At 42.7% G+C, this 27,326-nt stretch overlaps 1 protein-coding gene across 1 annotated transcript in view; it reads right to left on the minus strand.

The window, feature by feature from the left end:
• The window catches only part of LOC139381458 (integrin alpha-9-like), a 145,372-nt gene that overhangs the window by 60,571 nt on the left and 57,475 nt on the right, over positions 1–27,326 (minus strand). The window contains exons 14-15 of the mRNA XM_071125006.1: positions 25,610–25,764; positions 20,127–20,287 (exon numbers count right to left, since the gene is read on the minus strand). Of these exons, the coding sequence (XP_070981107.1) occupies positions 20,127–20,287; positions 25,610–25,764 (316 nt within the window). The remainder of the gene's footprint in view (positions 1–20,126; positions 20,288–25,609; positions 25,765–27,326) is intronic.

Genomic DNA, 27,326 nt, shown 5'->3' on the forward strand with positions numbered 1-27,326 from the left:
ATCCCGCTATGCCCTCCGACAAACCATCAAACAGGCAAAGCGTCAATACAGGACGAAGATAGGATCATACTGCTCCGACGCTCGTTAGATGTGGCAGGGCTTGCAAACTATTACAGAATACAAAGGGAAGCACAGCCGCGAGCTGCCCAGTGACACAAGCCTACCAGACGAGCTAAATTACTTCTATGCTCGCTTCGAGGCAAGTAACAATGAAACATGCATGAGAGCACCAGCGGTTCCGGACAAATGTGTGATCACCTTCTCCGCAGCCGATGTGAGTAAGACCTTTAAACAGGTCAACATTCACAAGGCCACAGGGCCAGACGGATTACCAGGACGTGTACTCTAAGCATGTGCTGACCAACTGGCAAGTGTCTAAACTGACATTTTCAACCTCACCCTGTCTGAGTCTGTAATACCTACATGTTTCAAGCAGACCACTGCAGTCCCTGTGCCCAAGAACACTAAGGTAACTTTCCTAAAAAACTACCGACCAGGAGTACTCACATCTGTAGGTATAAAGTGCTTTGAAAGGCTGGTCATGGCTCACATCAACACCATTATCCCAGAAACCATAGACCCAATCTAATTTGCATACTGCCCCAACGGATCCACAGATGACACAATCTCTATTGCACTCCACACTGCCCATTCACACCTGAAAAAAAGGAACACCTATGTGAGAATCATATTCATTGACTACAACTCAGTGTTCAACACCATAGTGCCCTCAAAGCTCATCACTAAGCTAAGGACCCTGGAACTAAGCACCTCCCTCTGCAACTGGATCCTGGACTTCCTGACGGGCTGCCCCCAGGTTGGAAGTGTAGGTAACAACATATCCGCCACGCTGATCCTTAACACGGGGCACCTCAGGGGTGCGTGCTCAGTCCCCTCCTGTACTCCCTTTTCACTCATGAATGCACGGCCTGGCATGACTCCAACACCATCATTAAGTTTGCCGATGACACAACAGTGATGGGCCTGATCACCGAAAACAATGAGACAGCCTATAGGGAGATCAGAGACCTGGCCGTGTGGTGCCAGGACAACAACTTCTCCCTCAACGTGATCACGACTAAGGAGATGATTGTGGACTACAGGAAAAGGAGGACCGAGCACGCCCCCATTCTCATCGTCAGGGCTGTAGTGGAGCAGGTTGAGAGCTTCAAGTTCCTTGGTGTCCACATCACCAATAAACTAACATGGGCCAAGCACACCAACACAGTCGTGAAGAGGGCACAACAAAACCTATTCCACCTCAGGAGACTGAAAAGGCAACTGCTCGGCTTCCGACCACAAGGCACTACAGAGGGTAGTGCATATGGCCCAGTACATCACTGGGGCCAAGGGAGAGTGACAGCCCGAGAGAGAGAGTGTGAGAGAGCGGGAGAGAGAGAGCAAGAGAGATAGCGTGAGAGAGAGGGCGATATTGAGCGTAAGAGAGAGAACTGGGAGAGAGAGAGGGAGAGAAAGAAAGAGCGGCAGTTAGAGAGACCACCGGAAAATAAGGGATAATAGTGTGGCAGTGGTGGAGGATGAGGAGGAGATGTTACTCTTCTCACAATGGCTCTACTTCTAACCTACAAGTGAAGCAGGTTTTTATCATGACATCTCAATACTTTTACATTAATTGTTACCATTCAACATCAGCCACAGAACATTTCTTTGTTGGAATGTGAGTATTTTTATCTTGAGCTCCAGCCTTGGCATAGATCCTCAGTCTACACTTCTACTTCAGTAGACTGAGGAGAGGATAGTCTACTCTGGTGTTGGGAGAAGAAACGCACCCCAGGTTTACGCACCAACTTGAACCCCGTAATAAATCAAGGACAGGTTCTAATTCCTGATGCATGGCTCTTGTTTTCACCAAACACATCACACCGACTGATGGACAGAGGATTTTACACTGGATAGATGCCATACCAAAACAAACAAACACAAACACACACGTTGAAATGTTGTGCCAATCCTTTTTATGTTAGAATCAGATACAATGAGCCTCTGAAAAATTTATATGTCTACTAAAAGACCAGTACGGTATATCCAGCGCTGATCTTTATAGCCGTTAGGATTTAATGTACCTACATGACATTTATCTTTATAACTGTTAGGATTTAATGTACCACATGACATTTATCTTTATAACTGTTAGGATTTAATGTACCACATGACATTTATCTTTAAAGACATTAGGATTTAATGTACCACATGACATTTATCTTTATAACTGTTAGGATTTAATGTACCACGTGGCATTTATCTTTATAACTGTTAGGATTTAATGTACCTACATGACATTTATCTTTATAGACGTTAGGATTTAATGTACCACATGACATTTATCTTCATAGACGTTAGGATTTAATGTACCACATGACATTTATCTTTATAGACGTTAGGATTTAATGTACCACATGACATTTATCTGCATAGACGTTAGGATTTAATGTACCACATGACATTTATCTTTATAACTGTTAGGATTTAATGTACCACATGACATTTATCTTTATAACTGTTAGGATTTAATGTACCACATGACATTTATCTTTATAACTGTTAGGATTTAATGTACCACATTACATTTATCTTTATAACTGTTAGGATTTAATATACCACATGACATTCATCTTTATAACTGTTAGGATTTAATGTACCACATGACATTTATCTTTGTAACTGTTAGGATTTAATGTACCACATGACATTTATCTTTATAACTGTTAGGATTTAATGTACCACATGACATTTATCTTCATAGACGTTAGGATTTAATGTACCTACATGATATTTATCTTTATAGCTGTTAGGATTTAATGTACCTACATGACATTTATCTTTATAACTGTTAGGATTTAATGTACCTACATGACATTTATCTTCATAGACGTTAGGATTTAATGTACCACATGACATTTATCTTTATAGCTGTTGGGTTTTAATGTACACATGACATTTATCTTCATAGACGTTAGGATTTAATGTACCGCATGACATTTATCTTTATAGCCGTTAGGATTTAATGTACCACATGACATTTATCTTTATAGCTGTTGGGTTTTAATGTACCACATGACATGTATCTTCATATACGTTAGGATTTAATGTACCACATGACATTTATCTTTATAACTGTTAGGATTTAATGTACCACATGACATGTATCTTTATAACTGTTAGGATTTAATGTACCACCTGACATTTATCTTTATAGACGTTGGGTTTTAATGATACCCTATTGCCTACAAATGTCACAAACACATTTGAACTCTTAATCTATGAGTATGGAGTATGTTCGCTTTCATGTCATCATTATCATCTAAAAGATAACCTGTCATGTACAGTAACATGTACAGTAATATTAGCCATGATGTACGTAGAGTAATTAGCCATTACTGTCATGTAGGTACATTAAAACCTAACAGCTATAAAGATAAATGTCAAACAATACTCCCAGATGGGAACAACTGCTCCAATCAGCCCCGGGGTGTATTTATCAAGCGTTTTAGAGTAGGAGTGCTGATCTTGGATCAGGTCCCTGCTGTCCATGTGAACATATTCATTGTTATCTAAAAAGGTAAATACATGTTTAGATGCAGGTTCTGAAGTTCACATGCTTACATACATCACCTTTATGCTTATGGGCATAAGAGAATAGGATCGGGAATGGTTTAATTGCTTTCTGAAACAATGGCCGTGTGTGTGTTACAGTAAACCTTAATGAGCTCGGTCACATCATGTAGAAGGTATTCAGGATCCGAGACAGTTAAAGCCCAGCTGGGATTCATAAAGGCACACACACACACATACACACATACACATACACACAGGTTTTCTGCTTCAAACACACTAAAACCATCACTACTACTTCTACATTCTGTCAACAAATGAAGAGCTTGTGGATTTCCATGCTAATGTAGATGTCTAACTACAAGGTTGTAATGGGAGTGAAAACATTCAACAAACAATGAACTTTCAGAACAAACCAACTATAAAGAAATGCCTGAACACAGCTGTACATCTTCACCCATACACACACGGGCACACAAACACAAACACACGGGCACACACACACACACCACGCACACCGCACAGTCACAGCCACACCACACAGTCACATCACGCACACACACCACGCATGTTTTAAGTCACTACATAAAACGTCTGATTGCACTTTGGGAAGTGAAGTCAGACTATTTCCTCTAATGTACCTATGGTGCTGGAAGGAACGGCTGCAGTTTTACGGGCTCGTAACCAACTGGGCTATTTTGTGTGTTTTTCACATTGTTTGTAACGTATTTGTACATAATGTTGCTGCTACTGTCTCTTATGACTGAAAAGAGCTTCTGGATATCAGAACAGTGATTACTCACCTCCAACTGGACAGAGGTTTTCTTTAAAGAGTCCGACCAGGCCCAAATCCTTGTCATTTGCGAGATCGGGGTACCTTGTGAGAATTCGTTGGCGAGTGGGTAACCATACCATCCATTTTATTGGCCAACATGCCTTCACTGGAGAAAAAACTGGATGATCTCCGTTCATGATTAACCTACAAACTGGACATGGTGGTGGGGTTGTGTGTCTATTTGTCAATAACAGCTGGTCAGCAATGTCTAATATTACTCGCCTGAGGTAGAGTGCCTCGTGATAAGCTGTAGACTACACTATCTACCAAGAGAGTTCTCATCTATATTTTTATAGCCATCTATTTACCATGACAAACCGATGCTGGCACTAAGACCGCACTCAAAGAGCTGTATAAGGCCATAAGCAAACAAGAAAATGCTCATCCAGAAGTGGCACTCCTAGTGGCCGGGGACTTTAATGCAGGCAAACTTAAATCGGTTTTACCTCATTTATACCAGCATGTCACATGTGCAACCACAGGAAAAATAACTCTAGACCAACTTTACTCCACACACAGAGACAGATACAAAGCTCTCCCTCCATTTGGCAAATCTGACCATAATTCTATGCTCCTGATTCCTGCTTACAAGCAAAAACTAAAGCAGGAAGTACCAGTAACTCGCTCAATACGGAAGTGGTCAGAAGACGAGGATGCTACACTACAGGACTGTTTAACTAGCACAGACTGGAATATGCTCCAGGATTCATCCAATGGAATTGAAAGGGTATACCACCTCAGTCACCGGCTTCATCAATAAGTCACATTTTATTTGTCACATGCCGAATACAACAGGTTCACCTTACAGTGAAATGCTTCCAAGACAAGCCCTTAACCAACAATGCTTTAAGAAGTTTAGAAAAAAAGTGATAAGTAAAAAATAGATAAGTAGAAAATAGAAAATAAAAGTAACAAATAATTAAACAGCAGCAGTAAAATAACAAGCGAGGCTATATACAGGGGGTACTGGTACGTGTAGTAATATGTACATGTAGGTAGAGTTAAAGTGACTATGCATAGATTATAAACAGAGAGCAGCAGCAGCGTAAATGAGGGTCTGTGTAGAACTACGATTAGGGGTAGAAGCTATTAAGAAGCCTTTTGGACCTAGACTTGGCACTCTGGCACCGCTTGCCGTGCGGTAGCAGAGAGAACAGTCTATGACTAGGGTGGCTGGAGTCTTTGACAATTATTAGGGCCTTCCTCTGACACCGCCTGGTATAGAGGTCCTGGATGGCAGGGAGCTTGGCCCAAGTGATGTCCCGTCGATGAGAATGGGGGTGTGCTCAGTCCTCCTTTTCCTGTAGTCCACAATCATCTCCTTTGTCTTGATCACGTTGAGGGAGAGGTTGTCTTGGGACCACATGGCCAGGTCTCTGATCTCCCTATAGGCGGTCTCATCATTGTCGGTGATCAGGCCTACCACTGTTGTGTCATTGGCAAACTTGATGATGGTGTTGGAGTCGTGCCTGGCCATGCAGTCATGAGTGAAAAGGGAGTATAGGAGGGGACTGAGCATGCACCACTAAGCACACACCTCCCTGTGTTAATAATCAAGCAAAGGGTGTCTTGTTCCCTACCCTTACCACCTGGGGGGCGGCCCGTCAGGAAGTCCGGGATCCAGTTGCAGAGGGAGGTGTTTAGTCCCAGGGTCCTTAGCTTAGTGATGAGCTTTGAGGGCACTATGGTGTTGAATGCTGAGCTGAAGTCCATTAACAACATTCTCACATAGGTGTTCCTTCTGTCCAGGCGGGAAAGGGCAGTGTGGAGTGTGATTGAGATTCCATCATCTGTGGATCTGTTGGAGCGGTATGCAAATTGGAGTGGGTCTAAGTCTTCTGGGATAATGGTGTTGATGTGAGCAAATACCAGCCTTTCAAAGCACTTCATGGCTACAGATGTAGTCATTTAGGCAGGTTACCTTCTGCTTGAAACATGTAGGTATTACAGACTCAGTCAGGAAGAGGTTGAAAATGTCAGTTTAGACACTTGCCAGTTGGTCAGTGTATGCTCGCAGTACATGTCCTGGTAATCTGTCTGACCCCGCGGCCTTGTGAATGTTGACCTGTTTAAAGGTCTTGCTCACATCGGCTACAGAGAGCGTGATCACACAGTCGTAACAGCTTAACTTAAAGGAAGACTCCCTGATATCTGTTTCTCTCCATCACTGACCATAGCTGTAGCAGTCTGAGGCTGGAACTAGGAAGGACATCCTACGCCTCTGCAATTATTTTCTGAGTATACTGCTCAGTATGTGAAGTTAATACACATATATAACCCAGTTACTAGGGTTTAGGTCAAACTTGTCCAGGAGGTTTTGGTGTTTATGTTGACCAACGCATTTTAACATTATAAAGCATTATACATGTAGGCTTTAAAAAATAAGTGTAACCTAATTCTATATCAAATGGTAGCTATTGACGTTCTTTGTTGCAGTTTTAAATGTACAACTAGAGAGTTTGAAGACTTCCTGAAGGTTGAAGACTTCCTGTCTTTGAGAGATCAACTTCCTGTGTCATCTTGACAATGACTATTCGAAACTTAAAAAGAAAGCTTTTGATTTCCACTTCTCTGCATCTGATTGGACAAATACATTAGTTTTACAGACCAAAGCACTTTGTAAAAAAAACAAAATATGATTTCAAATTACAGCATATACTGTAACAAATGTGTAATTATCTCCTGCACGTTTTCTAAACCTGGTTGGGTGGCTGCAGATCACCACATTATCCATACATATGGCAAACAAAGAACTTCTGATACCATATCAAAGGGAGTACCAGATAGCAGTGGATAGGGAAAAGCAGATATGTTGGGTATTGTTTTAACATGTATCCAGCCTGGCTCAGCCCTGTCTGACTGAGCTCTCGCCCATTCTGGTGACTGACTGAAGAGCGCTCCAGATGCTTCCTGTAGCCTGCAGTTGATTTGGTCAAAAGCCTGTTAAGGACACTTTTACTGGGACATTCATTGTTATTCTTGAATCCATTATTTTGGAACATTTGAACAACAGTCACTTAGCACTGTGTTTTGTTCGCAGATAGATATAAATCTTTCAAAATGACTGTATAATGGGGCCAGCGCAGTGGCTGTAGTGCATTCCAGACCTGAGTTATTTGTGGGTTTGCTTTAGCTTGCCTAGAGTGCCAGGTGGGAATATTTTGCAATTTTGGGACATTTCTTCCATTCCATTGAAACAATCAAACACAGATAAATATTTAAAATCTCTTAAAATACTATTTGAACCCAGGTCTGCTGTGCCGTACATTAAATAGATCTCTGATGTGTGCATGTTTTCTATTTCCCATAGGCCAGACTCCGTCTACATACAGGAAACACAGTATTGTGATAGCAGGAGTATGCGCTTCTGGCAACAACCAGGGTGAGTTGCCAGGATCGGAGCCAGGGTGAGAAGCCATGGTGAGGAGCCAAGGTGAGGAGCCAGGCTAAGTAGTCAAGGTAGATAAGAAGTAGAGCTGGGGTCTGAGCCAGGGTGAGTAGCCAGGGTAGATAAGAAGTAGAGCTGGGGTCTGAGCCAGGGTAAGTAGTCAAGGTAGATAAGAAGTAGAGCTGGGATCTGAACCAGGGTAGATAAGAAGTAGAGCTGGGGTCTGAACCAGGGTGAGTAGCCAGGGTAGATAAGAAGTAGAGCTGGGGTCTGAGCCAGGGTAAGTAGTCAAGGTAGATAAGAAGTAGAGCTGGGATCTGAACCAGGGTAGATAAGAAGTAGAGCTGTGGTCTGAACCAGGGTAGATAAGAAGTAGAGCTGTGGTCTGAACCAGGGTAGATAAGAAGTAGAGCTGGGGTCTGAACCAGGGTGAGTAGCCAGGGTAGATAAGAAGTAGAGCTGGGGTCTGAACCAGGGTGAGTAGCCAGGGTAGATAAGAAGTAGAGCTGGGATCTGAACCAGGGTAGATAAGAAGTAGAGCTGTGGTCTGAACCAGGGTAGATAAGAAGTAGAGCTGGGGTCTGAACCAGGGTGAGTAGCCAGGGTAGATAAGAAGTAGAGCTGGGGTCTGAACCAGGGTGAGTAGTCAGGGTAGATAAGAAGTAGAGCTGGGGTCTGAACCAGGGTAAGTAGTCAGGGTAGATAAGAAGTAGAGCTGGGATCTGAACCAGGGTAGATAAGAAGTAGAGCTGTGGTCTGAACCAGGGTAGATAAGAAGTAGAGCTGGGGTCTGAACCAGGGTGAGTAGCCAGGGTAGATAAGAAGTAGAGCTGGGGTCTGAACCAGGGTGAGTAGCCAGGGTAGATAAGAAGTAGAGCTGGGATCTGAACCAGGGTAGATAAGAAGTAGAGCTGTGGTCTGAACCAGGGTAGATAAGAAGTAGAGCTGGGGTCTGAACCAGGGTGAGTAGCCAGGGTAGATAAGAAGTAGAGCTGGGGTCTGAACCAGGGTGAGTAGTCAGGGTAGATAAGAAGTAGAGCTGGGGTCTGAACCAGGGTAAGTAGTCAGGGTAGATAAGAAGTAGAGCTGGGGTCGGAGCCAGGGTGATAGCTAGGGGAGATAAGAAGTAGAGCCAGGGTGTGGAGACAGGGTAGATAAAAGTAGAGCTGGGGTGTGGAGCCAAGGTAAGTAGCCAGGGTAGATAAGTAGAGCCAAGGTCAGATCCAGGGTGATAGCCAGGGTAGATAAGAAGTAGAGCCAGGGTCGGAGCCAGGGAAGATAAGCAGAGCCAAGCTCAGAGCCAGGGTGATAGCCAGGGTAGATAAGAAGTAGAGCCAGGGTCGGAGCCAGGATTCTATATCTACAGCCATTGATGGATAAACCTTCTAACTTTAGTGTTCTATTGTCCCAAAAGACTACAAACCCAACTATGTAAAATAATTCGTTTGTGCATACCATTTCTATGATCTAGATTAGAACACAACACAGTTCTGTACATGATCCCTGTTCAGTTTAAGATTTCATCTACTTCCCCAGATCAGATTAAAAAAATGTATGTCTCTGCGTGCAGCTTGAAGGAAGTTACTAACTAGAGATAGCGCAATTGCTAACTAGTGTAGGCGCAACAACTGAAAGTGTATGGTACATGCTAGCATGCTAGAAGATATACTATATATAGAGAACTATGTGGACACCCCTTCAAATTAGTGGATTCTGCAATTTTAGCCACACCCGTTGCTGACAGGTGTATCAATTCCAGCACACAGCCATGCAATCTCCATAAAAACATTGGTAGTAGAATGGCCTTACTGAAAAGCTTAGTGACTTTCAAAGTGGCACTGTCATAGGATACCACCTTTCCAACAAGTCAGTCAAATTTCTGGCCTTCTAGAGCTGCCCCAGTCAACTGTACATGTTGTTATTGTGAAGTGGAAACATCTTGGAGCAACAACGGCTCAGTCGTGAAGTGGTAGACTACACAAACTCGGAACGGGACCACTGAGTGCTGAAGCGTGTAAAAATGGTCTGTCCTCAATTGCAACACTCACTACCGAGTTCTAAAGTGTCTCTGGAAGCAACGTCAGCACAATAACTGTTCGTCGGGAGCTTCATGAAATGGGTTTCCTTGGCCGAGCAGCCGCACACAAGCCTAAGATCACCATGCGCAATGCCAAGCGTCGGCTGGAGTGGTGTAAAGCTCGACACCATTGGAAACGTGTTCTCTGGAGTGATGAATCACGCTTTAACATCTGGCAGTCAGATGATGAATCTGGGTTTGGCGGACGCCAGGATAACGCTACCTGTCCCAATGCATAGTGCCAAAGCTTGGTGGTGGAGGAATAATGGTCAGGGGCTGTTTGTTTCATGGTTCGAGGCCCCTTAGTTCCAGTGAAGGGAAATTTTAACGCTACAGCATACAATTAAATTCTAGATGATTCTGTGTGTCCAACAGTTTGGGGAAGGCCCTTTCCTGCTTCAGCATGACAATTCCCAGTGCGCAAAGTGAGGTCCATACAGAAATAGTTTTCCGAGATCGGTGTGAAAGAGCTTGACTGGCCTGCACAGAGCCCTGACCTCAACCCCATTGAAAACCTTTGGGATGAATTGGAACACCAAGTGTGAACCAGGCCTAATCGCCCAACATCAGTGCCCAACCTCACTAATGCTCTCGTGGCTGAATGGAAGCAAGTCCCTGCAGCAATGTTCCAAAATCTAGTGGAAAGCCTTCCCAGAAGAGTGGAGGCTGTTATAGCAGCAAAGGGGGGGACCAACTCTGTATTAATGCCCATGGTTTTGGAATAAGATGTTCGACGAGCAGGCGTCCACATACTTTTGTTCATGTAGTGTACCACAGACTTAGTCTTGCGAAACTACCTCTAACTTCATTCCTACTGGACACACAGACATGAAAATGGTATCCACAAGTTACTCTGACTCGGGGGAAGTAGACAAAGGGTCTCATTGCCAAATTCCTAAACTATCCCTTTAATGTATTATTTGATGTGTCACCTTACAAAATAAATCAGACTGTGACTGAGATTAGAATGTCCCAGTCAATGCTGTCAAACCCACATGAGAAGTCCTTAACATTAGTATGCTAAAATCTAGTGCTGTAATATTGCCTAATCAGCTCAATACTTGCAGACAGTGCATTTTTATCAAAGGCTTTATTCCAAGAACAGGATTCATTCCATGTTTCCAGTGTATTTATTACAGTATCCTACGCTCCTCTGCTCTGACTACGTCCCACAGGGGACCCGGTTTCTTATAGAAACCCTGGTCAAACGTAATGCACTATATAGGGAATAGGGTGCCCTATGAGAGACAGCCTCTATGGGTTGTAATAGTTTTCCATCCTATGCTTTATAAATAGACTGGTGTTGCCTTGTTTTAACAGAAACCAGCTGGATGCTATTTTCTTCCTCCTGCCCTGTCCATTCACTGTATCAGCTTTCTCTCTGTGTGTGTGTGTGTGTGTGTGTGTGTGTGTGTGTGTGTGTGTGTGTGTGTGTGTGTGTGTGTGTGTGTTATATTCCCTTTCTTGGCCCGCGGTAAATGAAATCAGTGGAATGGCATCGAGGGAATTGAAAATGTCTTACTGCTGCAGAACTGAATAAGGAGGCCAACAAAGCATGCAGTGTGGTAGTGGTGGTACCGTGTGGATCTGGCTCTGTCTAGGAACGTGCCAGTGGCATGGCTGATGTTCTCAGCCTCATAGTGTGTGGTAGGCAGGGGTGTCTCTGGCAGTAGGTCTCTCAGTGTATTAATATTGCTCAGGTACAGAAGTGGAGGGAGCACTTCATTTGTCCATGGATACAGTATAGTGGAGTGGTGTAATGTGATGACGTAGTAGCTAAACTAAACTGTGTTCCACTCATTAAGACTTTACATGACGTCCCATTCTGGAATCTACCAGGCTCTTTAGTGAACGTCATGTAGCTCCTCCATGGAAAGCTTTATTAGGCAGACCACACTACTTCTCAAACCGTCTCTGTGATCACAACATGTGGTGGGTTTACAGCATCGGCAATCCATCCTCATATGCATATTTATGCTTCAACAAGCCCATCTCACAGCCCTGTGGTGGTATGAATACAGGGCCACTGACATTTGCGGTCATTAAAGAGTGGTATAGCTAGCTAGCGTAGTAGGCTATTAGGTCCATTACAGTCTTTATTTTATTTATTTTCACCTTTATTTTACCAGGTAGGCCAATTGAGAACAAGTTCTCATTTACAACTGTAACCTGGCCAAGATAAAGCAAAGCAGTGCGACAAAGACACTCATTAAGACACAAAGCTCAATCCCAGCCCCCTAACAGTTGTCTAGGAACTCCTCTTGGTGCCCCACATTCCTGGCCTAATGTTCACTCTCTCTGCCCTATATGTCCCCAGTATATCCCATAATAACTTTGCCTTGGCTGGCAATATTAAATATCTTCTAGCAGTGTCCAGGCTCTACTTTATTTATAAGCCCATCAATCTATTATGATGGTTGGACCTTGGCGCTTCTTCTGGTGGAAACTTGGGCATCTGTCTGTCAACACTAAAATAAAGTGAAGACGCCATAGTGACGCAGAAAGGCGACCTCCAGCCTGACAACTGGTGGAGATGGGGGTAGAATAGTTTAAGAATGTATTCCAATCACGCTGCGCCTTGGTCTCCTCGTTATGACGAACGTGACAATAACAACCAGGTTCAGTATAATATCCAGGTTCAGTATAATATCCAGGTTCAGTATAATATCCAGGTTCAGTATAATATCCAAGTTCAGTATAATATCCAGGTTCAGTATAATATCCAGGTTCAGTATAATGTCCAGGTTCAGTATAATATCCAGGTTCAGTATAATATCCAGGTTCAGTATAATATCCAGGTTCAGTATAATATCCAGGTTCAGTATAATGTCCAGGTTCAGTATAATATCCAGGTTCAGTATAATATCCAGGTTCAGTATAATATCCAGGTTCAGTATAATATCCAGATGCAAAAAGTAGATGAACACTGATCTAAACCTGCAAGCTATTTCATGATACATGTTCAAGGTTAACTGATATACAGTAAGCTGAGAGATGATGTGCCAATTGCACGAAAATTAATGTGAGAATGTGACACTTGAAAATTAAGGGTGGAGAAAATTCAGCTCTTGAAATCAGTCACTTACTCACACGCAAACACCACTCCTGCTCCTTTCAACCACCCAAATCATTCACACACACACACACACACACACAACTCCTGGTCCTTTCAAACATCCATATCATTCACCATTAGAATATCCCCGTTGTCCGTCTCTAGAATGTGAGGTATGATTGTAGTAAGAAGTGTGTCATTTATTTTAGCTCAAATAACCAAACAAAGTTCCTCTGGAACTCTGGCATGCCTTTGCACAGCCGTTCCCCCGCCACCCAAAACATCAATATGAAACACATTATATGATTTCACTATCAATGAACTGGCGTTCCATAATGTCTTGTGATTTACTGAGTGAGTGATCATTCCTGGTGTTTTTCTCTGATATACGTAGGGTTGTGTAATCTTTGTTAGTCCATGTGTTCACTGTGTGTAAGGATTTCAAGTCTAAGTCCATTACATGTTAGATGAAAATGTTGACTAAAGATGAATTGATCAAGTGTTTAATCAAAATCAGATCCATCTGTGTAAACTAATCTGTTTCTCTCTCTGATAAGCAGTTTTTCCACATACAAATCTGCTATCTTCATTTGATCACTGTTGTTGCATATCATTTTCTGTGAAAAATGGATCAACGCCTCCAAAAATGTTCTTCCATTATAATCCACATAATAATTTATACACCTAACGTATAGAACTATACACACCCAACGTATAGAACTGTATACAACTAATGTATAGAACTATACACACCTAACGTATAGAACTATACACACCTAACGTATAGAATTATACACACCTAATGTATAGAACTATACACACCTAACGTATAGAATTATACACACCTAATGTATAGAACTATACACACCTAACGTATAGAATTATACACACCTAATGTATAGAACTATACACACCTAATGTATAGAACTATACACACCTAACGTATAGAACTATACACACCTAACGTATAGAATTGTATACAACTAATGTATAGAACTATACACACCTAATGTATATAACTAATGTAGAGAACTGTAGAGAACTGTATAGAACTAATGTAGAGAACTGTATAGAACTAATGTAGAGAACTGTATACAACTAATGTAGAGAACTGTATACAACTAATGTAGAGAACTGTATACAACTAATGTAGAGAACTGTATACAACTAATGTAGAGAACTGTATACAACTAATGTATATAACTAATGTAGAGAACTGTATACAACTAATGTAGAGAACTGTATACAACTAATGTAGATAACTGTATACAACTAATGTAGAGAACTGTATACAACTAATGTAGAGAACTAATGTAGAGAACTGTATACAACTAATGTAGAGAACTGTATACAACTAATGTAGAGAACTGTATACAACTAATGTAGAGAACTGTATACAACTAATGTAGAGAACTGTATACAACTAATGTAGAGAACTGTATACAACTAATGTAGAGAACTGTATACAACTAATGTAGAGAACTGTACAGAAGTAATGTAGAGAACTGTATACAACTAATGTAGAGAACTGTATAGAACTAATGTAGAGAACTGTATAGAACTAATGTAGAGAACTGTATAGAACTAATGTAGAGAACTGTATAGAACTAATGTAGAGAACTGTATACAACTAATGTAGAGAACTGTATACAACTAATGTAGAGAACTGTATACAACTAATGTAGAGAACTGTACAGAAGTAATGTAGAGAACTGTGTGTGAAAAAGGTGCTAAGAAAATCTAATAAATGTAATTACCTAAAAAAGAAAGATAAACACCAGAGGTTATATTATTATAATATTGGAAGTTATTTTGAATACTAGTTCCTTGACTAGAAAGAATGTGTCACGATCGTCTGAATGAATGGACCAAGGCGCAGCGTACTTAGAGTTCCACATGTTTCATAAATATGAAACTCACCAAAAACAATACAGAAGAAAACAAAACGTGACGTTCTGGGCTGCTCACAGGCAGCTACACAAAAACAAGATCCCACAAACAACAGGTGGGAAAAGGCTGCCTAAATATGATCCCCAATCAGAGACAACGATAGACAGCTGCCTCTGATTGGGAACCATACCAGGCCAACAAAGAAATTGAAAACATAGATTGCCCACCCTAGTCACACCCTGACTTAACCAAATAGAGAATTAAAAGGATCTCTAAGATCAGGGGGTGACAGAATGCTATTACCAACAGGTTTGAAAGTGTCATTTTGGCCCCACACTTTGAACCCTATTTAACTCCACAAAGCAGACCAAGTGTTCCTCTGATCTCTGGTTAATCAAACTATTTTACATTGCCAATGCTTTTTAACAAATTCCCTCATAAGAGCAAATTCAATGATATTCTATGCTCTTCTATTCTATTCTACTACACAGATAAATTCTATGGTGACGTGGTTCTGGCCTGATCCCACCTAGTACATTACAGTACACCGAGACAGAGAGATGCCAGTTAGTTACGTATGTGGCACGTACCAGATCGCTAATCTACAGTACACTACTGCACACCCAGAAACAGAGGCTAAGTCCCAAATGGCACCCTATTCCCTTTATAGTGCATTTACGCCCCATAGGACTCTGGTCAAAAGTAGTGCACTATAAAGGGAATAGGGTGCCATTTGGGATGCCAACAATAGAGATATTGCTGTATAGAAGATGTTGAACACGTTTACATTGGGAATTAACATTACAATACTTCACATTGCTGATCTACTGTGTGTATACCTACAATTGTCACAGTTGAAGCTAACAGTTTATGCTGCTGTCTGGTCACAGTTTTCAATAAGGAGAAACAACCATAAGTGTCTAATTATCAATTAATACTGTATATAGACATCTAGGAGTTCCACAAACTCCACTGGAACGACTGGATGTTTAAGGCTCCATAATGGTGTTATGATGTGTTGTTCAAAGTCTCTCACATTATGTAGTGAGGTATACTCAGCCCAGGGCAGGGTAGCAGACCTGGGTTCTAACACTATGGGCTGTATGGCAGGGTAGCAGACCTGGGTTCTAACACTATGGGCTGTATGGCAGGGTAGCAGACCTGGGTTCTAACACTATGGGCTGTATGGCAGGGTAGCAGACCTGGGTTCTAACACTATGGGTCAGAGAGAGTGCGAGAAGCATAGAATGGTATTGAGTTCAGTCAGGCTCAGCCTCCCAGGGAGAAATTAGCCTGGGGTCCACTGTAGAGAATGGCAGTGAAATGCACATTCTCCGTGTGGGGTGGGACCTCTGGTCCCCATTAGCAGGAGGTGAGACATACATGGACGCCCTCAGGCCTCAGGACATACTGTAGGTCCACTCTAAGGCTGCCTCTGAATCAGCAGGTTACGATACAGTAACTTACTATTTATGTGACTGTCTACAGTTCCTACTCCAGACAAGAAGCTTGTCTGCACATTATTAAGATGCATGAAAATTGCAGTAATTAAAACCTAGTTTCAGTCAGAGCTCTAGGCTATCTGACGATAGTGACAACGGTCTACTACGGTGACCGAAGGCTTGGAAATTAAATAACAGAAATGTGCATGGCTCAACCAGTGAGTGTGCGGAGGGTTCAGTTTCCAGTTTAAGACACATATCTTCCTGCACCTTAGCTACTTATCTATGTGGTCTGTGAAGCTACTCTACCACCTACTGTTTCTATCCATTTGGAGATGATAGCAGAAAGTTAACAGTGTTGTTTTAACTATTATGATTGCCTGTATGTCACATTTGACCCAGCAAGGTGCAGGATAAAACCACTCAACCAGACAACTGTTGAACTTTCACACGCATGCACACACACCTATAGCCAATATACACTGCTCAAAAAAATAAAGGGAACACTAAAATAACACATCCTAGATCTGAATGAATGAAATATTCTTATTAAATACTTTTTTCTTTACATAGTTGAATGTGCTGACAACAAAATCACACAACAATTATCAATGGAAATCAAATTTATCAACCCATGGAGGTCTGGATTTGGAGTCACACTCAAAATTAAAGTGGAAAACCACACTACAGGCTGATCCAACTTTGATGTAATGTCCTTAAAACAAGTCAAAATGAGGCTCAGTAGTGTGTGTGGCCTCTACGTGCCTGTATGACCTCCCTACAACGCCTGGGCATGCTCCTGATGAGGTGGCGGATGGTCTCCTGAGGGATCTCATCCCAGACCTGGACTAAAGCATTCGCCAACTCCTGGACAGTCTGTGGTGCAACGTGGCGTTGGTGGATGGAGCGAGACATGATGTCCCAGATGTGCTCAATTGGATTCAGGTCTGGGGAACGGGCGGGCCAGTCCATAGCATCAATGCCTTCTTCTTGCAGGAACTGCTGACACACTCCAGCCACATGAGGTCTAGCATTGTCTTGCATTAGGAGGAACCAAGGGCCAACCGCACCAGCATATGGTCTCACAAGGGGTCTGAGGATCTCATCTCGGTACCTAATGGCAGTCAGGCTACCTCTGGCGAGCTGTGCGGCCCCCCAAAGAAATGCCACCCTACACCATGACTGACCCACCGCCAAACCGGTCATGCTGGAGGATGTTGCAGGCAGCAGAACGTTCTCCACAGCGTCTCCAGACTCACGTCTGTCACGTGCTCAGTGTGAACCTGCTTTCATCTGTGAAGAGCACAGGGCTCCAGTGGCGAATTTGCCAATCTTGGTGTTCTCTGGCAAATGCCAAACGTCCTGCGCGGTGTTGGGCTGTAAGCACAACCCCCACCTGTGGACGTCGGGCCCTCATACCACCCTCATGGAGTCTGTTTCTGACCGTTTGAGCTGGCACATGAACATTTGTGGCCTGCTGGAGGTCATTTTGCAGGGCTCTGGCAGTGCTCCTCCTGCTCCTCCTTGCACAAAGGCGGAGGTAGCGGTCCTGCTGCTGGGTTGTTGCCCTCCTGCGGCCTCCTCCACGTCTCCTGATGTACTGGCCTGTCTCCTGGTAGCGCCTCCATGCTCTGGACACTACGCTGACAGACACAGCAAACCTTCTTGCCACAGCTCGCATTGATGTGCCATCCTGGATGAGCTGCACTACCTGAGCCACTTGTGTGGGTTGTAGACTCCGTCTCATGCTACCACTAGAGTGAAAGCACCGCCAGCATTCAAAAGTGACCAAAACATCAGCCAGGAAGCATAGGAACTGAGAAGTGGTCTGTGGTCACCACCTGCAGAACCACTCCTTTATTGGGGGTGTCTTGCTAATTGCCTATAATTTCCAACTGTTGTCTATTCCATTTGCACAACAGCATGTGAAATTTATTGTCAATCAGTGTTGCTTCCTAAGTGGACAGTTTGATTTCACAGAAGTGTGATTGACTTGGAGTTACATTGTGTTGTTTAAGTGTTCCCTTTATTTTTTTGAGCAGTGTATATTATAGCCAATGTTCCCTCTAAGCTGCGCACTGCTCCCTTCGGACTGCCATGCAGAAGAAATATCAGTCCTCACAGAGAAGCACGAGACTGAACTTCACTCAACTTTCTAGAGTTTTCCCCTTGAGTTAACACTATCAATGTTTCCCTCCACTGTGGGAATTGTGCTCGAATCAAAACAATATTAGCCACCTTCAAGGTATCATACTGAAAAAAAAACTGTGCAAGAGATTTTCTTGTGGAGTGCATCGGAGTAGGATTTTATTGCATTGACAGCCATGACTCAGCCCCATACTCTTAACCAATCAGAGCTGCAGTAGGCCAATATGCAAATAGACCATTCCCATATATGGATCTGTGCCATTCACTTTGAACTGGACTGTTTACAGTATGAGGGGTCACGAATAGATCTGCTTGAGATCAAAGCGAGAGCTGCATGTAGCCACCTGTGCAAATTTGTTCATGTTCTTTGCAAATTAGTTATTAGCACAGTTATAGCTCATTTCTAGACAACAATGGGGGAGTGGTTGCTTCCTACAAGAGCACTTCTAGCCATCTTTGAAAAGCGAGTCAGGTAAAGAGCTTTTTTATGTTTTAAAGAGGCAGTGTTGTATTTTGAAACAGTCTTCAATAAGCTAAGTAGCCAACAGGCAGAGGGTAGCATAATTTGACTGATTAATTGTATTTTGTGGTTTCTTGCATCAAACAACACATTTTCAGTCACCTCCTTGTCTGAAGGTGAAGTGGATAAACAGGTTCATGTCAAGACCTGCATGTTTTTTTCTAAAGTCTCATGGAATGTAGGCCTACATTGAACACCACACATTGCTGCTACTGTAGGCTGAATGATAGAATGTCATGGAATGCATTCCTCTCCATTGTTATTGACTGTAGGCCACTCTGGTAGGACTACATTATGATCAAACATCCACAGTAGAATACTTGGCCCCTGTTATAACTGGAACTTAAAGTGGGTTCAGCCTCAGTTTGTGTTGAAAGTTGCACAGCAGACCTGAAATTTGCTCAGTGCTGAAAAAAAAAATGAGGGAACAATGATTATAGCCAACATGATTCACCTTTGTTTTGTTTGCCTTGCCTACAATTTCAACATTGTTTTGAGCCTGTCAAAACTATTAAGACTGAACGGAAGTTGCCACCAGAGATGCTATGGAGATTGAACGTCGCTTCAGAACATCAAAACAAACAGAAAGAAAACAGCTTGACAATCACTGCTTGAATAACCCAGTTGCCATGAGAAAGAGTTCAGTGGAGGACATGGACACAATAGCTCCAACTAAACCAGCTAACTGGGACAAATAGGGCAACATCAGGGCACATGACATCTTAACGACATCATATCTAGTTGTAAACATGTTTTATGGATGAGAAGTCGTCATACAGTATACTATCACCTTAGCCTGGTGGCACACAACACAGTCTGGTGTGTGAGACTACAACCCACTGGTCTCTGTTGGTCAACCAGAAGATGTCTTCTTGACGTTAAACAAACTTCCTTATACAACCAGTATACAACCTGACCGTGACTTTACGACAAAAAAACTGATAATCATTGCAACCAGCTTTGACCGCTGGGGACACTCTGCTCTGAGGAAAAGGGACCTATCTTATGTGATCTCTATAGGAATTGAACCCACAACCTTGGCATTGCCAACCACAGACCCACATTTGTATTTATTTGTTTTATTTCACCTTTATTTAACCAGATAGGCCAGTTGAGAACAAGTTCTCATTTACAACTGCGACCTGGCCAAGATAAAGCAAAGCAGTGCAACAAACTTAAATGACTTCTAGGGACTCACCTTAACATATGCAGTGTACTGTTGGCAATCCTCTCTGTTGATGTCCAGACTGAGCTCGTTGCTCATTAAGCTGATCTGGGCTCCGTTCTGAATAAAGTACACTCTGGAAGACTGGCTCCTCTGCCTCTTATCCACATCAGCTGTCAGGTTATACAACAACTCTGGGGAGAGAGGAGAGAGACCAGCTGTCAGGTTATACAACAACTCTGGGGAGAGAGGAGAGAGACCACAACTTTCGTGACTCGTCTACTTGGTTGGAAAATGTTTGTATGCTTTTGTAAGCGGGGCGCTGTCCTCAGATAATTGCATGGTATGCTTTCGCCGTAAAGCCTTTTAGGAATCTGACAAAGCGGCTGGATTAACAAGAAGTTTTTCTTTTAACCAATGTATAACACTTGTATTTTCATGAATGCTTATTATTACTATTTCTGTATTTTGAATTTGGCGCACTGCAATTTCACCGGATGTTGTCGAGGTGGGTCGTTAGCGGCACGCCTGCGCCAAAGAGGTTTTAAGGAGTTTGCTAGAGGATTTTTTTGACAATTAATTTTTTAAAATTGTTTATCTACTTCAAACAACACAAAAACCAAACATTATCCAAGATGATCAACATACATGGAGTACACAAAACATTATCCAAGATGATCAACATACACGGAGTACACAAAACATTATCCAAGATGATCAACATACACGGAGTACACAAAACATTATCCAAGATGATCAACATACACAGAGTACACAAAACATTATCCAAGATGATCAACAAACACGGAGTACACAAAACATTATCCAAGATGATCAACAAACACGGAGTATACAAAACATTATCCAAGATGATAAACATACACGGAGTACACAAAACATTATCCAAGATGATCAACATACACAGAGTACACAAAACATTATCCAAGATGATCAACATACACGGAGTACACAAAACATTATCCAATATGATCAACATACACTCAGTATACAAAACATTGTGAACATTATGCTTCAGACACCTTGTAGAGTCCATGCCCCGATTAATTAAGGCAGTTCTGAGAGCAAAGGGGGGTGCAACTCAATATTAGGAAGGTGTTGCTAATGTCTGGTATACTCAGTACATGTCCTCCAAATGCTTTCAAACATCTCTGTTTATAATATACCATATCTAAAGGGACATAGTTCTGTTTCTTCTTCCGTTTGGTATGGAAGGGGAATATAGGCTTTTTAATTGATAGCTATAAATTTTTTTGCAGCAATTAGACTTAGATTACAAAACTTTCTCTGCTACTGATCAACAATATTTTCATTTCCGAACAGACATAATTTTTTTGAAATCCGTGGAATGAATCATCGTCACGCACGAGCAAACACACACACGCGTGCGCGCACACACATACACAGTCTGCAGTAAGTGCCTCAGAGTGGTGAAATGCTGTAAAACAGTTGGAGGGACAGCAGCATACACCCCAGTCACAACCAAAAGGGTACTGTGTGTGTGTGTGTGTGTGTGTGTGTGTGTGTGTGTGTGTGTGTGTGTGTGTGTGTGTGTGTGTGTGTGTGTGTGTGTGTGTGTGTGTGTGTGTGTGTGTGTGTGTGTGTGTGTGACATTGATTCATTCCACGTGTGCACGCTTATGTGTGTACGGGAGCACCTTCCATGAGCTCACCCTGCCAGGCGGAAAGGAGGGGCATTGAGTGTTCATTACCGGCCCAGGCGACGTTACCAAACTATACCAGCAGGCTACTTCCCTGTCCTGGGGGGGATCAAGCATGACCAAACCCACAGACACAACCAGGACCACAAACACAACACACCTAAACCAAATATTTTTTATAACTACCCCAAGATAAACCACAGCCTGTAATTTCCAATGGGAGCAAATGATTCATAATGGGCAGAAAAAATCAAAGAGGTGGGCAGAGCCAAGCAGGAGCTAGCGAGATCCTATAGGCACATTTTAGCATGTATTTGCATATTTCCGCTACGGAACGCCTACTCTGAAGTGTGCGTGTGCAATAACTCAATTTGCTATTGCACTCTTTCTAAACAAGGCATTTTTTTTACTTTGCAAAGGGGAAAGTCTACAAAACTTAGTCTACTCTGTTGTAAGAGATTGTAGTTTTGGGAACAAAAAACTGTACGGAGATCAATTGTTTCATCGATGACAAAATTAGCCGAATGCCGGACAAAATCCATCTCTCTCCATTTTCTCCCACCAGGCTTCCTCTCATCACCATATTTGGTAGTGAGTGGAAATGCCAAACGGATGCCTCAGATTTATATATTGAAAAAAATGTAAACACAACATGCTACAAATTTCAAAGATTTTACTGAGTTACAGTTCATATTAGGAAATCAGTCAATTGGAATGAATGAATTAGCCCCTAATCTATGGCTGGGAATACAAATATGCATCTGTTGGTCACAAATACACTATATATACAAAAGTATGTGGACACCCCTTCAAATTGTCTATTTCAGCCACATTGTGTAAAATCGAGCACACAGATATAAAATCTCCATAGACACACATTGACAGTAGAATGGCCTTACTGAAAAGCTCAGTGACTTTCAACGTGGCATCATAATAGGATGCCACCAATCCAACTAGTCAGAGCTGCCCCGGTCAACTGTAAGTGCTGTTATTGTGAAGTGGAAACATCTAGGAGAAACAACGGCTCAGCCGCGAAAGTGGTAGGCCACACAAGCTCACAGAACAAGACTGCAGAGTGGTGAAACATGTAAAAATTGCCTGTCCTCTGTTGCAATACTCACTACCAAATTCCAAACTGACCCTGGAAGCCACGTCAGCACAATAACTGTTTGTCGGGAGATTCATGAAATGGGTTTCCATGGCCAACAAGCCTAAGATCACCATGCGCAATGCCAAGCATCGGCTGGAGTGGTGTAAAGCTCCCACCATTGGACTCTGGAGCAGTGGAAACGCATTCTCTGGAGTGATGAATCATGCTTGACCATCTGGCAGTCTGACGGACTCATCTGGGTTTGGCGGATGCCAGGAGAACGCTACCTGCCCCAATGCATAGTGCCAAATGTAAAGTTTGGTGGAGGAGAAATAGTGGACTGGGGCTGTTTTTCATGGTTCGGACTAGGCCCCTTAGTTCCAGTGAAAATAAATCTTAACGCTACATCATACAATGGCGTTGAATTTGAACGCTGACTGCGAGCCAGGCCTAATCGCCGAACCTCACTAATGCCCTTGTGGCTGAATGGAAGCAAGTCTCTGCAGCAATATTCCAACATCTAGTGGAAAGTCTTCCCAGAAGAGTGGAGGCTGTTACAGCAGCAAAAGGGGGACCAACTCCATTTTAATGCCCATGATTTTGGATTGAGATGTTCGACGAGCAGGTGTCCACATACTTTTGGTCATGTAGTGCACCTTAAAAACAAAAAGGTAGGGGCGTGGATCAGAAAACCAGCCAGTATCTGGTATGACCAACATTTGCCTCATCCAGCGCGACACATCTCCTTCGCACCGAGTTGATCAGGCTGTTGATTGTGGCCTGTGGAATGTTGTCCCACTCCTCTTCAATGTGAAGTTGCTGGATATTGGTGGGAACTGGAACACGGTGTAGCACTCGTTGATCCAGAGCATCCCAAACATGGTCAATGGGTGACTGGTGAGAATGCAGAGCATCCCAAACATGGTCAATGGGTGACTGGTGAGAATGCAGAGCATCCCAGACACGGTCAATGGGTGAAAGGTGAGAATGCAGAGCATCCCAAACATGGTCAATGGGTGACTGGTGAGAATGCAGAGCATCCCAAACATGGTCAATGGGTGACTGGTGAGAATCCAGGCCCTGGAAGAACTGGGACATTTTCAGCTTCCAATAATTGTGTACAGATCCTTGTAACATAGGGGCCGTGCATTATCATGCTGAAACATGAGGTGATGGCGGCGGATGGATGGCACGACAATGGGCTTCAATCTCATCTCAATACATCTGTGAATTAAAATTGCCATCGATAAAATGTGATTGTGTTCGTTGTCCGTAGCTTATTCCTGCCCATACCATAACCCCACCACCATATGGCACTCTGTTCACAATGTTGACATCAGCAAACTTCTCGCCCACATACACATGGTCTGAGTAAATTTTCTAGCAACAGCTATGGTGGACATTCCTGCAGTCAGCATGCCAATTGCACACTCCTTCAAAACTTCAGACATCTGTGGCATTGTGTTGTGTGACGAAACTGCACATTTTAGAGTGGCCTTTTATTGTCCCTAACACAAGGTTCACCTGTGTAATGATCATGCTGTTTAATTCAGCTTTTTGATATGCCAAACCTTCAGGTTGAGAGAAATAAGCTTTTTTGTGTGTATGGAACATTTCTGAGATGTTTTATTTCTGCTCATGAAACATGGGACCAACACTTTACAAGGTTGTGTTTATATTTTTGCTCAATGTACATCCAGTAAAACTGGCTCATTGTTCTATCTGTGCCTGAACAGTCAACCAGGACCACGCCATAACAGTCAACCAGGACCACGCCATAACAGTCAACCAGGACCACACCATAACAGTCAACCAGGACCACGCCATAACAGTCAACCAGGACCACGCCATAACAGTCAACCAGGACCACGCCATAACAGTCAACCAGGACCACGCCATAACAGTCAACCAGGACCACACCATAACAGTCAACCAGGACCACACCATAACAGTCAACCAGGACCACACCATAACAGTCAACCAGGACCACACCATAACAGTCAACCAGGACCACACCATAACAGTCAACCAGGACCACACCTTAACAGTCAACCAGGACCACGCCATAACAGTTAACCAGGACCACGCCATAACAGTTAACCAGGACCACACCATAACAGTTAACCAGGACCACACCATAACAGTTAACCAGGACCACGCTAAAACAGTCAACCAGGACCACTCCATAACAGTCAACCAGGACCACACCATAACAGTTAACCAGGACCACACCATAACAGTCAACCAGGACCACACCATAACAGTCAACCAGGACCACACCATAACAGTTAACCAGGACCACACCATAACAGTCAACCAGGACCACGCCATAACAGTCAACCAGGACCACACCATAACAGTCAACCAGGACCACACCATAACAGTCAACCAGGACCACACCATAACAGTCAACCAGGACCACACCATAACAGTCAACCAGGACCTCACCATAACAGTCAACCAGGACCACACCATAACAGTCAACCAGGACCACGCCATAACAGTCAACCAGGACCACACCATAACAGTCAACCAGAACCACACCATAACAGTCAACCAGGACCTCACCATAACAGTCAACCAGGACCACACCATAACAGTCAACCAGGACCACGCCATAACAGTTAACCAGGACCACACCATAACAGTCAACCAGGAACACGCTAGAACAGTCAACCAGGAACGCGCTAGAACAGTCAACCAGGATCACGCCAGAACACAGATGTGTGTAGTTGTATTAGTACTCACCTATCTGTCCTGGCAGGTGTTTTCCTCTGAAGAGCAGGCAGACTCTTGCTTTGAAACAGTTGAGGTGTTGTGGTCCCTCGTGACACTGAGGCACAGAGATGTTGATGGAGACAGGCAGGTAGATAGACACGTCCACAGTGATCACCGGCCGGGACCTAAACACCAAACATAACATGGTGTCAATGGACCTACAACCAATACAATATAACAGTGTCAATGGACCTACAACCAATACAATATAACATAGTGTCAATGGACCTACAACCAATACAATACAACATAGTGTCAATGGACCTACAACCAATACAACATGGTGTCAATGGACCTACAACCAATACAATACAACATAGTGTCAATGGACCTACAACCAATACAACATGGTGTCAATGGACCTACAACCAACACAATACAACATAGTGTCAATGGACCTACAACCAATACAATACAACATAGTGTCAATGGACCTACAACCAATACAACATGGTGTCAATGGACCTACAACCAACACAATACAACATAGTGTCAATGGACCTACAACCAATACAATACAACATAGTGTCAATGGACCTACAACCAATACAATATAACATAGTGTCAATGGACCTACAACCAACACAATATAACATAGTGTCAATGGACCTACAACCAACACAATATAACATAGTGTCAATGGACCTACAACCAATACAATACAACATAGTGTCAATGGACCTACAACCAATATAACATGGTGTCAATGGACCTACAACCAACACAATATAACATAGTGTCAATGGACCTACAACCAATACAATACAACATAGTGTCAATGGACCTACAACCAATACAACATGGTGTCAATGGACCTACAACCAACACAATACAACATAGTGTCAATGGACCTACAACCAATACAATACAACATAGTGTCAATGGACCTACAACCAATATAACATGGTGTCAATGGACCTACAACCAATGTAACATAGTGTCAATGGACCTACAACCAATATAACATAGTGTCAATGGACCTACAACCAACACAATATAACATAGTGTCAATGGACCTACAACCAATACAATATAACATGGTGTCAATGGACCTACAACCAACACAATATAACATGGTGTCAATGGACCTACAACCAATACAACATGGTGTCAATGGACCTACAACCAATACAATACAACATAGTGTCAATGGACCTACAACCAACACAATATAACATAGTGTCAATGGACCTACAACCAACACAATACAACATAGTGTCAATGGACCTACAACCAATACAATATAACATAGTGTCAATGGACCTACAACCAACACAATATAACATAGTGTCAATGGACCTACAACCAACACAATATAACATAGTGTCAATGGACCTACAACCAACACAATATAACATAGTGTCAATGGACCTACAACCAATACAATATAACATGGTGTCAATGGACCTACAACCAACACAATATAACATGGTGTCAATGGACCTACAACCAATACAACATGGTGTCAATGGACCTACAACCAATACAATATAACATAGTGTCAATGGACCTACAACCAACACAATACAACATGGTGTCAATGGACCTACAACCAATACAACATGGTGTCAATGGACCTACAACCAACACAATACAACATAGTGTCAATGGACCTACAACCAATACAATACAACATAGTGTCAATGGACCTACAACCAACACAATATAACATGGTGTCAATGGACCT

Source organism: Oncorhynchus clarkii, chromosome 23, assembly GCF_045791955.1.
Source record: "Oncorhynchus clarkii lewisi isolate Uvic-CL-2024 chromosome 23, UVic_Ocla_1.0, whole genome shotgun sequence".
NCBI classification, from domain to species: domain Eukaryota; kingdom Metazoa; phylum Chordata; class Actinopteri; order Salmoniformes; family Salmonidae; genus Oncorhynchus; species Oncorhynchus clarkii.